Source organism: Rhinopithecus roxellana, chromosome 6 (genome assembly GCF_007565055.1).
Source record: "Rhinopithecus roxellana isolate Shanxi Qingling chromosome 6, ASM756505v1, whole genome shotgun sequence".
Taxonomy (NCBI): Eukaryota; Metazoa; Chordata; class Mammalia; order Primates; family Cercopithecidae; genus Rhinopithecus; species Rhinopithecus roxellana.
In genome coordinates this window covers 42,390,307-42,404,000 of record NC_044554.1, presented here as the reverse complement: position 1 = coordinate 42,404,000, position 13,694 = coordinate 42,390,307, and the positions used below count along the sequence as shown (strand labels likewise).

Sequence of the window (13,694 nt, the reverse complement as noted above, 5' to 3'; positions counted from 1 at the left end):
GAGAGTGGTGGTCAAGACACTCTTGAAAGAGGGAGACAGGAGAAACGGCAGACAAAACTGGCTGAAGCTGGAGGTTGAAGCGATGAGTAACATGATGGCAAGGGGAAAATCAAGGGAAAGGGATATGTGTGGGGACCAACCAGTTTTGAAAGGAAAGAAACGAGGATGCAATGATGCCAAGGAAAAGACAAGGTATGCCAGGCCTGAGGCTGTGACAGAACATTGGCGTGCATCTTTTTCAGAAGGCTTCCATTATGGCTCAGTGCTTCTCAAACTGGAGCATGCATCAGAGTCCTCTGGAGGGCTGGTTACAACAGACCGCTGGATCCCACCTGCACGGCTTCTGATTTCAGGGGACTGGGTGGAGCCCATGAATTTGCATTTCTGACAAGTTCTCAGATTCTGTGGATGCTGTGGGTCTGGGCACCACGCTTTGGGAATGATTATTACTAGAGATAAACAGCTCTGGAGCTCAGGAGAGAGATGGGGGCTGAAGACATGCAGCTGGGTGTCACCAGAGTTTGATGACAGCAAAAAACTGGGAGGGAAAATTGGTGTCTGAGATGGCAACAGACCCCAGCATGCACTTGAAGGGGTCAGTGTTATCAGTGGTCCCGGGTTTCTTAAGTGGTCATATGCATAAACATTGGTTTATTGGTTGTTGCAAATGAAGAAGAACAGACATTTTAATGTTAATTAGTGATGGGATATTGGTTCTTCAAATCTAGTACAGTGAACAACACTTACTCAAGACAGCCTCAATGAGTGTAAATAAACATATTTGTGAAACATAAGACTCTGCTTCTTACTAATTAAGCAACCCAGGGTACAGGTTATTTAACCTATAACTTGATGGATCATTGGTTACTTAGCAACAATCATCTGACCACGCTTTAAAAGGGGAAAGTTCTATTCCAATTTTAACATGATTTTGGCATTTTTGTGGCCTCACTCTTTGTGCATCCAAAATCTTCTACTCCCTGTACACTCAACCAGTTTCTCACACTCTGTTCTTTCCACCTGGAAAAATATCAGGACCATATCTGCAGAAAATACGCTTCACCTTCCTCCGAATGATGTGAAAGATAATCCCATACATCTGGGCAGCTTTACCTGAGTCATTAGAATTATAACTATATCTCGTTTCTTACAATGACAGTCAACCATCCTCCCCTGCAAAGACAGCAGCAAAGAAGGAAAAGAGAGCAAGAAAAATATGACTTCTTGTCCCATTTGCAAGGATTCTGTTGAGTTTTGTCTACTTGATACACCGTTTTCTCTTTCTTTCTTTCTTTTCTTTTTTGAGATGGAGTCTCTCTCTGTCACCCAGGCTGGAGTGCAGTGGTGTGATCTAGACTCACTGCAACCTTGGCATCCCAAGTTCAAGCAATTCTCCTGCCTCAACCTCCTGAGTAGCCTGGACTACAGGCGTGCTCCACCGTGCCCGGTTAATTTTTGTATTTTTAGTAGAGACAGGGTCTCACCATGTTGCCCAGGCTGGTCTCAAACTCCTGACCTCAAATGATCCACCCACCTTGGGCTCCTAAAGTGTCGGGATTACAGGCGTGAGCCACCGTGCCCAGCCTGATACACTATTTTCATTGGGGATTTTGATGATGATGATGATGATGCCAATGATGATGAACCGAACAGACGGTAGGTAAATTTCTCCCTGCTCCCCAGTTTTATCCCAGACAATGATCTCACTTTCTTCTTCAACGAGTCTTTCTCTGGAAGTGCCCGTACAGCTAACAGGTGAAATGTCCCACCTCCCAGATTCCAGCCCCTCTCAACCACAATGCAGGTCTTGAGCACCCCTGAGTTTCAGCTCATGACCTACCAGCCAGCGGTGAATTCCACGTGGGCATCAAAGAAGCCAGTGACCTGCCCGGTGGCCACCTTCCAGCCCTCAATGCGAGCACGGATCAGGCCTTCCCTCTTCTGATTTCTCACCACCTTCACCAGCCCGGGGTAGCGTTTGTGGACATACTCCTCCAGGGGGACCTTCAGCTCCTCTGCAAATAACAAAAATGCAAGAAGGTCTATAAACATGTCACTGCAAATTTGCATCTAACCCACTGCAATGCCCACAGATCTTCAGCGAGTTCAAAGATCTCAAAAAAAAAAATCGCATGTTAGTAATTCTGGCAGAAAAGAAAATCTCATCAGTCTAGGAGTCAGATGACATCTCTGATGCATTCACCCAGGACAGCTATCTTCTGACAGTTTGCAATCCGTACAGCTGGATGGGAACCAGGCCTGGCTTTTATATTCTGGCTGCTACGTGCCGGCAGATGTCCCTTAAGATTCTTTTTCTTCATGGCCCTCCCTCCAAACTTGACCAGAATCCTTGTCCTTGTCCTCCTGCTACCCCATGGGTCCATCCGGTTTATCAATTTCTATACGGGCTTTTCCATCTGCACACAGCCTTGCTCTTACAGTACATGCCTTGGGATGCAAAATAAGTCTCTGCTCAGTAGTAGAAGTGCTACCTTGGAGGCAGAACTAAAGCTACCAGGGATTGAATGCCCTCCCTTCTGCAACAAGCAGCTGGGAAAGTGCATTTCTATGAGCTAATTTAATCCTTGCAGAAACCCTAGGAGGTTGCTAGATTAGTTCCATTAATTAACTACATTAATTCTATTTTGCAAATGAAGACATAATCTTAGAGAGGCTAACCTGTTCCGAGGTCACATTTGGGGTAACGGGAGAGCTGAAACACAATTCAACTGAATCTAACTCTATAGACATAAAGACTGATACTCAGCCGAGTGTGGTGTTGTGCACCTGTACTCCCGGCTACTCGGGAGGCCAAAGCAGGAGGATCACTTGAGCCCAGGAATTGGAGGCTGCAGTGAGCTATAGTTACACCACTGCACTCCATCCTGGGCAACAGAGCAAGACCTGGTCTTTAATTTTAAGAATAAAAATAAAGACATCTTAAAAAAAAACAGCAAAACAGTGGTACTTTATGTGCATAAAAATCACCAGGTATAGGGAGGAAAACGAGGGGCTAACAGGGAGAGGATTCTTAGATACCTGCACTCCAGGTGCCTGTCCTGCATGGGTGCTGGGGTACTCAGGGACATGTCACCAAAGGCCATAGATCATGGAATGCTACAAGGCGAATCCCACCTGGTGACCAGGGTTGGCTTGTGACTGCAGGAATCTCCATAAGTTCAGGGAGAACATTCTGAGTGCTGAGCGCTGGGCACCATGCCAGGAGTTCCGCAGGCACTGTTAGCACTTAGCTGCCACGTGACCTGTGACCTGGTCGTGGCTCTTCCCAGGAACACGATGTCAGCTCCTGGCTACATCACTCACCACATCTGGGTATCAAATAAGTTCCTCATTTGTTAAGAGTTGCGAGACTTCGGGGGAGATGTATGGGTACGGATCGGTAAGGTTGGCAAAAGAAAGTGTGGGTCATTACCACTGGCCTTCTCATATCTAAAGAGTTTTGGGAGGTATTAAAGGAGTAAAAGGATAAAGCCTAAACATTTGGTACTAGCCTTATGGCTGCTAAGACTAAAGGAAAAGCTATATAGAAAGCACTCAATATGCATTCAGTAAATGGTAAATCTAATAATAATTGGTTTATCATACTTAATAATGTTGATTAATTGCGTAAATTCCAGAAATTTAGAAAGAACAACAGCTTGTCTTTCTAACTAGCCAATATCATTTTTATTTTTATTTATTTTTATTTTTTGAGATGAAGTTTCTCTCTTGTTGCCCAGGCTGGAACGCAGTGGCGCCATCTCAGCTCACTGCAACCTCTACCTCCCGGGTTCAAGTGATTCTCCTGCCTCAGCCTCCTAAGTACCTGGGACTACAGGCATGCATCACCACGCGTGGCTAATTTTGTATTTTTAGTAGAGATGGGGTTTCACCATGTTGGTCAGGCTGGTCTCGAACACCTGGCCTCAGGTGATCCACCCACCTCAGCCTCCCAAAGTGCTGGGATTACAGGCATGAGCCACTGCGCCCAGCTGCCAAAATCATCTATAAAGTCTAGGGCCTACTGTATAGCAGTAGACACCATTCTCACTCTTACAAGGTACGGGGATACACTGCTCCAAACAACAGCGTATGGAAACATCGAGGCAGATGCCACCATCCAATGATCAGGGTTTAAGAACAAGTGACACTGAGCAGGCTTCTCTTCCCAGACCCTGCAGTGTGATTCTGGACTTTATAAGATACTGAGTTGTGCTCTGGCCTGTGCGCAAAGACAATTCAGACACAAGTGCTCCCTCGAGATGCTTACAATCGAGTTAAGGAGATGAGATATGTTTAAAAATTATAGGAAGGAGTACTTTGGGAGGCCGAGGCAGGTACATCACCTGAGATCAGGAGTTCGAGACCAGCCTGGCCAACATGGTGAAACCCCGTCTCTTCTAAAAAAAGAATACCCAGGTGTGGTGGCGGGTGCCTGTAATCCCAGCTACTCAGGAGGCTGAGGCAGAAGAATCGCTTGAACCTGGGAGGCGGAAGTTGCAGTGAGGCGAGATCACACCACTGCACTCCAGCCTGGGCAACAAAAGCAAAACTCCGCCTAAAAAAAAATAAAAATAAAAATAAATTATAATATTCAATATTATAAGGTAAATGAAGCTAATGGTCCCCCCATCCCCACAAAAAAAATGGCCATGGAGGAAGAGTGCTGTGAGGAGTCGCAGAGAGAGAGAAATTGTTTTGGCTGGGAGCGTTCATGGAAAAAGTTGTTAAGTTATGCAGAAGATTTGGACATGAGCTCTCACTATTCTAGAATACATAAGCACACCAAAAAACACCTAAGTGAAAAATTGTATCTACTTAGATGACAGTATCATGAGCACCAACGTTTCAGTCTAGGAAACTGGGAAGATGCCATTGATTTATTTTATTTTTATTTTATTTTATGTTTCAGATGGAATCTCGCTCAGCCACCCAGGCGGGAGTACAGTGGCGTGTCCTCAGCTCACGGCAACTTGCACTTCCTGGGTTCAAATAATTCTCCTGCCCCAGTCTCCCGAGTAGCTGGGACTACAGGCGCCTGCCACCATACTCGGCTAATTTTTTGTATTTTTAGTGGAGACAGTGTTTTGCTACGTTGTCCCTGCTGGTCTTGAACTCCTGGGCTCAAGTGATCCCCCTACCTCGGCCTCCTAAAGTGCTAGGATTACAGGCGTGAGCCACTACACTCGGCCAGATACAACTGATTTAAAAAGAGAAAAAGAAGAGAAGAGGAAGAACAAGTTGATGAGTTTCTCTGAGGACAGGTTGAGGGGGCCAGAGGACATTCTGGGGTAGGCATCTGAACCACGACAAAGGTCTGGAGGGGAGAAAACAGGGCAGAGGTGTCAGGGACTGTGTGATGAGAGATGGCGTCCTAACATGGAGAAACCCCATCTCTATTAAAAACAAAAACTAGCTGGGCATGGTGGCAGGCACCTGTAATCTCAGCCAGTCAGTGGGGCTGAGGCAGGAGAATCACATGAACCTGGTGGGGTGGAAGTTACAGTGAACTGAGATTGCGCCACTGCACTCAAGCCTGGGCACGAGATTCTGATGGCCATGAGAGGGTGACAGTTCCAGGAAATGCAGGGAAGAAGACTTAGAACCACACTTTGTGAAACACATGTATTTAGGAGACAGGAAGAAGGGCTAGTGAGCAATCATGGCTCACTGCAGCCTTCACCTCCTGGGCTCAAGCAATCCTCCTGCCTCAGCCTCCTGAGCAGCTGGAACTAGGGGCATGCACCACTATGCCCAGCTAATTTCTTTTATTTTGTAGAGGGCTGGATAGAGAATGTAGAAGGAAGAAGGGCTGGAGAAGCTATGCTCAAGGCAGTACAGATGGGCCTCCAAGGAGGAACTGCAGTTCTCAAACCTGAGAGCCCAAGAGCATCATCTGGAAGTGTTGAAACTGAGTCCAACACTTTACAGGATAATGCTCCTATGACGCCAGTTCCGAAGCATTATCCGGTAAAGTGTTTGGCAGCGTTTCTGGAAGAAAGATATGTGCATTCATTTTTTAAATATTTAAAGGAGTCTCTGTGGGTGAGAAGGACAGAGTCCCTGTCCTCAAAAAGCTACTCAACCTCCGGGGTCAGGAAAGTCAAATGCATTAGAGAAAATGAGAGCTGAGAATGGCCCGTTGATCTAGACAAACAGGAGGCCCCCGATGGTACCAGCGAGAAAAAAAGAAATCCCTCCAGATTCAGCTGTCTCCTGCAGGGACAGGGTCAACACAGAGAGAACTGGATGAGGACATCTCAAGAAAGACTTCCAGAAAGCCTGGCTCTGGTGGAACACATTTGAGACCGCCTAAGAGCATTAGGGTGTTGAGATTTGAAAATGGAGAGAAACTGAAGTTGAGATGGGGTACAAGAGCCCAAATTCACCTTAAAGATAATGAGTCTATAAATTAACCAACTAAAACCAGGTCCCCAGGCCCCCATGGAAGTACACAAATCCCCAACCTGACACTGGTTAGAAAGTCACCCCCTTAGCCAGGCACGGTGGCTCATTCCTATAATCCCAGCACTTTGGGAGGCCTAGGCAAACAGGTCACTTGAACTCAGGAGTTCGAGGCCAGCCTAGCCACATGGTGTGACCCTATCTCTACTAAAAATACAAAAATTAGCCAGGTGTGGTGGCACATGTCTGTAATCCCAGTTACTTGAGAGGCTGGGGTGGAAGAATGGCTTGAACCCGGGAGGCGGCGGTTGCAGTGGGCTGAGATTGTGCCACTGCACTCCAGTCTGGGCGACAGACAGAGACTCTCTCAAAAAAGAAAAAAAAAAGAAAGTCACTCCCTCACTTAAGATCCTTTATCATCCTTAACAGATTAAACCATTCTAGGACGTTATAAGAACACTAAGAAAAACATCTTACTTTCTCTTTTTCCTCACGAACACACTCAGAGAAGAAAACAGAAACTCATTTCTGCAAAAATAAATGTTTACCTTCTGCAAAAATAAATGCAGAAACTCATTTCGACAAAAATAAATGTTATAAAATCCAATAAAAAATTGGCCAAGTGCCATTTGGGAACCCTTGTGTTTTTTAAGATTTTGATAAACAGCATTTGAGGAGGTTGAGGGGGAGAAGCGAACACTGCCTGTGATCGGGAAGGACTAGAGAGGGAGGTATGCACACCTGCTCCTTAACAATAAAACAAACACATGTCATCCAGGCTTACGGAGCACAAATTGACAAAAATAAAGTTATGAAACAGTAAGAACTAAAGCAAAGAACATTACAGAATTCTGTCTCAATCCTGCACTTTCAGTGATATGACAGAATAAACTATCGGCACCATCCCTGGTCTCAGAGCCCTGCTCAGGAGCAAGTATTGACCTAGTAGACTTGAAATTGCCCCTATACACTTTATAAAATTAATCAGGAGGCCAGGCGCAATGGCTCACGCCTGTAATCCCAGCACCTTGGGAGGCCGAGGTGGGTGGATCACCTGAGGTCAGGAGTTCAAGACCAGCCTGGCCAACATGGTGAAACCCCGTCTCTACTAAAAATACAAAAATTAGCCTGGCTTGGTGGCACACGCCTGTAATCTCAGCTATTCAGGAGCCTGAGGTGAGAGAATCGCTTGAACCTGGGAGGTGGAGGGTGCCGTGAGCCAAGATCATGCCATTGCACTATAGCCTGGGCAATAGAGTGAGACTCTGTCTCAAGAAAAAAAAAAAAAAGAAAAAAGAAAAAAGAAAAAAAAATTCAGGAAAGAAGGGAGGGGGAAATTAAAATAAACCAAGCATGCAGCACATTCATCATTAATCATTAGTCTCTGACCTGTTTCATCATAGTTTCTTGGTGCCTGTTGTACTAGAATGACTAGGACAATAGACCCTGTTACAAGATTACAGTCCCCCTTAACTGCTCTATTGATAACAACTTGAACATTATAAAACATTAAGTTTTCCCTTTGAGATATTCTTTCATGTCCTCCATACCAATGAAACTGCTGACATCAGCTGGTCTGAAGGACCCCACAAGAAGCTGCCTCACTAAAGAATGCAGTTTCCACATCTTGATAATGTCATCCCCTTTACCCTTATCAATGAATGACCTTGATTCTTCAGCCTCTCACCTTCCATGATCCCCTTCAAAGCCCCAGGCCCAGAAATCCCCGGGGAGGTGGATTTGAGGATCTCTTCCTGTCTCCTCACTTGGCTACCCTACAATCATGAAACTCTTTCTCTGTTGCAAACCCTGCTGTCTCAGCGTAATTGGTCTGTTACTGCACAGTGGTCATATGAACCTGGTGGTCCTAACACAGACTCAGCTCCACCTGCTTCCAGAACCAATGCAAAAGTCTCAGTGCTTGGGATTTTTTATGTGTGCTTGGGAAGTGGCCACCCAGTCCAGGATTGGGCCAAGTCTGTGCATCCACAATGGTGGGCAACCTGACCTCTCAACCCTCACAGTTATTAAGCCTTGATGATGAGACTTACTGAATATTTCAATTGCCCTTCAAAGTATGGAGATTCAGGAGAATCCGTCTAAGCTTAGATGAGTGAGTGTTCCTCTACCTTCAATCTGCATTGGAATCACCAGTAAGTCTGAGCTGGCCCAAGCACTTATATTTCTTACAAGCTTCAAATGGGAAGCTGCTGCATCAGCTGGTCTGCTAAGTGCCTATTGGGTGGCTCTGGCTTAGCATTTACACCCCCTGCCTAACTCAATCTGGGATGAATTAGACCCTGAATGTGGGCCAGAGCTTACCCCAACTGAGCTGACATTCCAGAATCCCAGTGTTGCCCTGTTCATCTCCACTTTCCCCACTGCCTAGGACCTACTTTTCCTGCCTCATCTAAAAGATTGAACCCTCTAGAAGTGACCTTGGCCTACATGGTGAGGGTTTGCCATGCCATTTCCAAAACTGGAATCTTTTAAAATATATATATATATATATAAATTAATTTAAATGTGTGTGTGTGTATATGTGCGTGTGTTTATATATGTATGTGTATATATGTATCTATGTGTGTGTATATATATATACACACACATACAGTATATATATAAAATACATATAAATAAGTAAATAAATAAATATATATATACACACATACACACACATATACAGAGACAGAGACAGGTCTGGCCTTGTTGCCCAGGCTGGAGTGAAGTGGTACAATCATGGCTCACTACAGCCTCGACCTCCCGAGCTCAAGCGATCCTCCTGCCTCACCCTCCTAAGTACCTGGAACTACCAGCACACACCACCATGCCCAGCTAATTTATTTTATTTTGTATAGATGAGGTCTCACTATGTTACCCAGGCTAGTTTCAAACTCCTGGCCTGAAGCAATCCCCCAACTTTGGCCTCCCAAAGCTCTGGAATTATGGGTGTGAGCCACCAAGCTTGGCTCCAAAACTGGGATCCTGATGGCTGGCCACCTCTGCGTGGGGCAATCTCACAATCAGGTCAGTCTCTGGACAAGGATCCCAAATGGTCCTGCCTTCTGCTTTCACTCCCTGTTCCTGCTACCACTGCTACTAAAGCCACAATTCTATCAACACTCCTTCTGACACCATCAACCCCCATTGCCACCACTGCCACGTTTATCACCAACACCTCTCCCTGCCAGCAGCTGCTGAGGTTTGGGCACGCTGCTCACTGTGAATGCATGGGTTGAGACAGCTGGGGACGAGAAAATAGCACATATGGCACATTCCAATTAAGAAACAAAATAGAATGAAAATGCCTGCCAGTATTTCCAGAGTGAGAATCACTGGGGACCTTATGAAAATGCAGGTTCCAAGGCTCCTTTCTCAGTAACCCTAATTCAGTGGGCCTTAGTGGAACTGGCCAGCACCCCCAGGTCATTCTCATGCAAACCCCAAACACCTCAAAAGCACTGGTTCACTTTTTTCATTGTTTTTACCATGTTTAAAATGTTTTGACCTTTTTACAATATACAATTCACTGGTATTAAGTACATTCACAATGTTGTGCAACTATCACCACTATCTATAACTTTTTCATCACCCCAAACATAAACCCCATACCTATTGAGCAGTTGCTCCCCATCTCCCCTTTCCCAACCCCTGGTGACCACTAACATGCTTTCTGTCCCTGTAACTTTGCCTAATACACATAGTTCATGAAAATGGAGTCGTAAATTATGTGGTCTTTTATGTCTGTTAGTTTTGAAAGTGCAGAAGAAGAAGTGATTTTATGTTGTGTGCAATTTTGTTTTGTTTTGTTTTGAAAGAGGGTTTCATTCTGTCACTCAGGCTGGAATGCAGTGGCTGGATCATAGCTCACTGCAGCTTCCAACTCCTGGGCTCAAGTGATTCTCCTGCCTCAGCTTCCCGGGTAGCTGGGACTACAAGGATGCACCACCATGTCTGGCAAATTTTGTTACTTATTTTTTGAAGGGACAGGGTTTTACCATGTTGCTGAGGCTGGTCTTGAACTCTGGGCTCAAGTGATGCTTCTGCCTTGGCATCCCAAAGTGCGGGGATTACAGGCATGAGCCACCATGCCCAGCCTGAGTGTGTGAATTTAAAATCCTTGACTTTGCTGAAGGTCTGATTCATATTCTGTGGCCATGGGGTCCTTCCAACCCCTATGTTGGTAACTGGTGGACTGGAGGCTTGCCCCTAAAACCCAGTCTGGTCAGCTAGTCTGTCCCTCCCCTGGGTTCCTCCTAGGCCACCTTCTCCCTGGGCACATCTCTGCTGCTAGCTTGTTCAATGGGTTTCCAAGGCTACCTCTGTCTGGAAGCATCTGGTGAGACACTTAGGTAAGACTCCTCATCCTGATGGGACTTGAGTTCCTGAGCTCTTCCAGACTGGATGTGGAGAGAATCCAGCGTCTGCGTGGTGTCCACACCCTGGGCCCTCCCAGATGCCAGCCTTTCTCTCCACCCCAATGGAAACATCCAGCTCTCTGTGCTTAGGGACTTATGACAGAGACCACAGTGAAAAAAATGGTCTTCAACACAGAGTTTAGCATAGACGTTAGTCGGGACACTTGACATTTCTGCATCATCTCTTTTTTTTTTTTTTTTCTGAGAGATTTCAATATTTTATATATGTAAGAATTAACTTCGATACCCTAGACAGAACATAAAACACAGACTGAAAACACTTGGGTATCAGCTACTTGGGAAGCTGAGGTGGGAGCCCAGCTTGAGGCAGAGGTTGCAGTGAGCGATGATTGTACCACTGCACTCCAGCCTGGGTGACAGAGTAAGATGCCATCTCAAAAAAAAAATTTTTTTAAAAAATATTATTAGACAAAGTTTTAAAGTTTTATCTTTGAAAGTGAACAAAAGATGGTGGAGTGGGGAGAAATTAGGTTGCATATCTCGGTGTTTCTTATCTGTCCAATGGAGATAGCAAATCCCAGAAATGAACCTGGGTTTTGTAGGACCTGAAATTTATACAATTTGGGGCATTCTCTTTGAGAAACATTTTAAAAGCTTACTTTTGTAAGTTTTCCAAAAATGCATGACATGTAAACACACAGCAAGGGGTCATCAGATGACCTCGAAGGGCACCCGTGCAAGGGAGGGGCCCAATGTGTAAACTTTGTTAGTTTCTCAGTGAGAATACTAACTGGGGAGGCAGATTTCACCAATGCCAGAGTTCCTTTTCTGCTGACAATCACTGTTTTTCAAACATTTCAAATACTATGCTTGTCTGTATCTATAATGAAATATTTATATCCCCAAATTGCTAACTAAGCTGACTAAAAATGTCAGCTAATCAGGAAACACTCCAGAACACTAGTCAGCCAAATTAGATCTCCTCTGGTAATTGAACCAGTGAATGGGCTGTCTTGGAAACTTGTAACATTCCACAACATTTGTCTTCATACTTACTGAGTCCTTATTAAGAGCCACAAGCTGTTGGCCTACAGCAACTCCTTCATAGCTCTTACAGACTCTGTGAAGTAAGGGCATGATCAACCACACTTTACAGATGAGAAAACGGAAGCATAGAGAGCGTGCTATGCTCTGAATGTCTGTGTTCCCTCAAAATTCATACATTAAATGCCAATCAATGCCTCCATGGGGTGGTATTAAGAGGGCAAGTGTTTAGGAGGTGATTAGGTCACGAGGACTCTACCCTCATGAATGGGTTGAGTGTCCTTACAAAAGGGGCCCCAGGGAGCTGGTTCACCACTTACTACACATGGAAACACACAGACATCTATGAGGAGCAGGCCCTCACCAGACACTGACTTTGGACTTCCCAGGCCCCTGAATTGTGAGCAATAATTTTCATTGTTTATAAATTACCAAGTCTAAGGCATTTCTTTTTAACTTCGTTATTTTTGATTTTTATGGATACATAAAAGTTAAGGTATTATTTCTTTATTTTACTTTTTCTTTTTTTTTTTTTTAGAAAAATAGTCTCCCTGTGTCACACCGGCTACAGTACAACAGAATGATCATAGCTCTCACTGTGGTTTCCAACCCACAGACTCAAATGATCCTCCTGCCTCAGCCCCCCAAGTAGCTGGGACTGCAGGCATGCACTACGATGCCTGTCTAATTTTTATTTTATTTTAGTAGACATGGGGTCTTGTTATGTTGCTCAGGCTGGTCTCAAACTCCTGGCTTCAAGTGATCTTCCAACCTCAGCCTCCCAAAGTGCTGGGATTACAAGCATGAGACACAATGCCCAGCCTAAGGTGCTTCTTACAGCAGTCCCCAAATGGACTAAGACAGAGGGCCAGTAACTTTCCCAAGGTCACACCATTTGTAAGTGACATGCCTACACGCATCACCACTCTACCTCTGATTCCTGTGAACGTGATATTGTGAAATCTGAAGTTGTTTGTCTGCTAATACAAAGCTGCTGTGGCCTGGCCTGGGCTTGTCCTGAGAGTTGGCTCCCTCTAGTAGCTTGGAAGCACCCACATCTCTGATTACAGACTAATTATCAGTGTATACAGCCTTATTCCACTGCGCAGGGTTGCATGAGGACCAAATGCGAGTGCAAAGCACCAGTATGATGATCCCATTTTCTTCTGAATCTGCAGCCATCAGCACCAGTTTCAGAGAGGGAAGATAAAGGATTAGGGCTGTAACCATGAGTAGAAAGTTGGCCAGGCTGCAGGATGGGAGCAGCAGGCTCTGGACTTGAGGCAGGTGCCTACTTTTTCTAGGTTGCCTTCTGCTCACTGTGGTCAATGTTCCACAGAGAAGAGACCTAAGGGCTGATTAAGAGATTTCAAAAGACTGGGCATCCAGGGAACCTTTTGGGCTTCCAACTCTTCTGAACAATACAGTGAAGCTCTGAAGAAGCCTGAGGGATACAGGAGCCACGTATCTGGTAGATATACACACACCCCACCCCAGCTTTGCCACTATGGCATGGGCCCATCTGTCTCTGAAATCCTGGGCTTGAAGAGCAGCCATGGAGAGGAAGCAAGCATGTAAAACTGCAGGATGAAATAACCCAGGAGGTGGCTGCACTGCGTATTTTATTCTCTGAGCATCTCTCAGGTTTGCAGACTTAAATAACGCACTTGCTGACTATGGGCTGGAGCAAAAATGAGGCAAGAGTGAGAAACTTCAGGAAGAATGAGAGAGATTAAAGAGGGAAGCTTTTGCTATGTATGAAAGCATTTTGAGGGCGATTCCATAGTGAGATCAAAGCAAGGACAAAAGAAAGCAAAAGACGAAAAGAAAAGCAAAGAGATGTGAGGTGCAAAAATCAAAGTGTTA

The 13,694-nt window shown here is 45.2% G+C and overlaps 1 protein-coding gene across 1 annotated transcript in view; it reads right to left on the bottom strand.

The window, feature by feature from the left end:
* GALNT17 (polypeptide N-acetylgalactosaminyltransferase 17) overlaps nucleotides 1-13,694 on the bottom strand; it is a 612,717-nt gene that overhangs the window by 310,630 nt on the left and 288,393 nt on the right. The window contains exon 4 of the mRNA XM_010376806.2: nucleotides 1,841-2,015. Coding sequence (XP_010375108.1) covers nucleotides 1,841-2,015 — 175 coding nt within the window. The remainder of the gene's footprint in view (nucleotides 1-1,840; nucleotides 2,016-13,694) is intronic.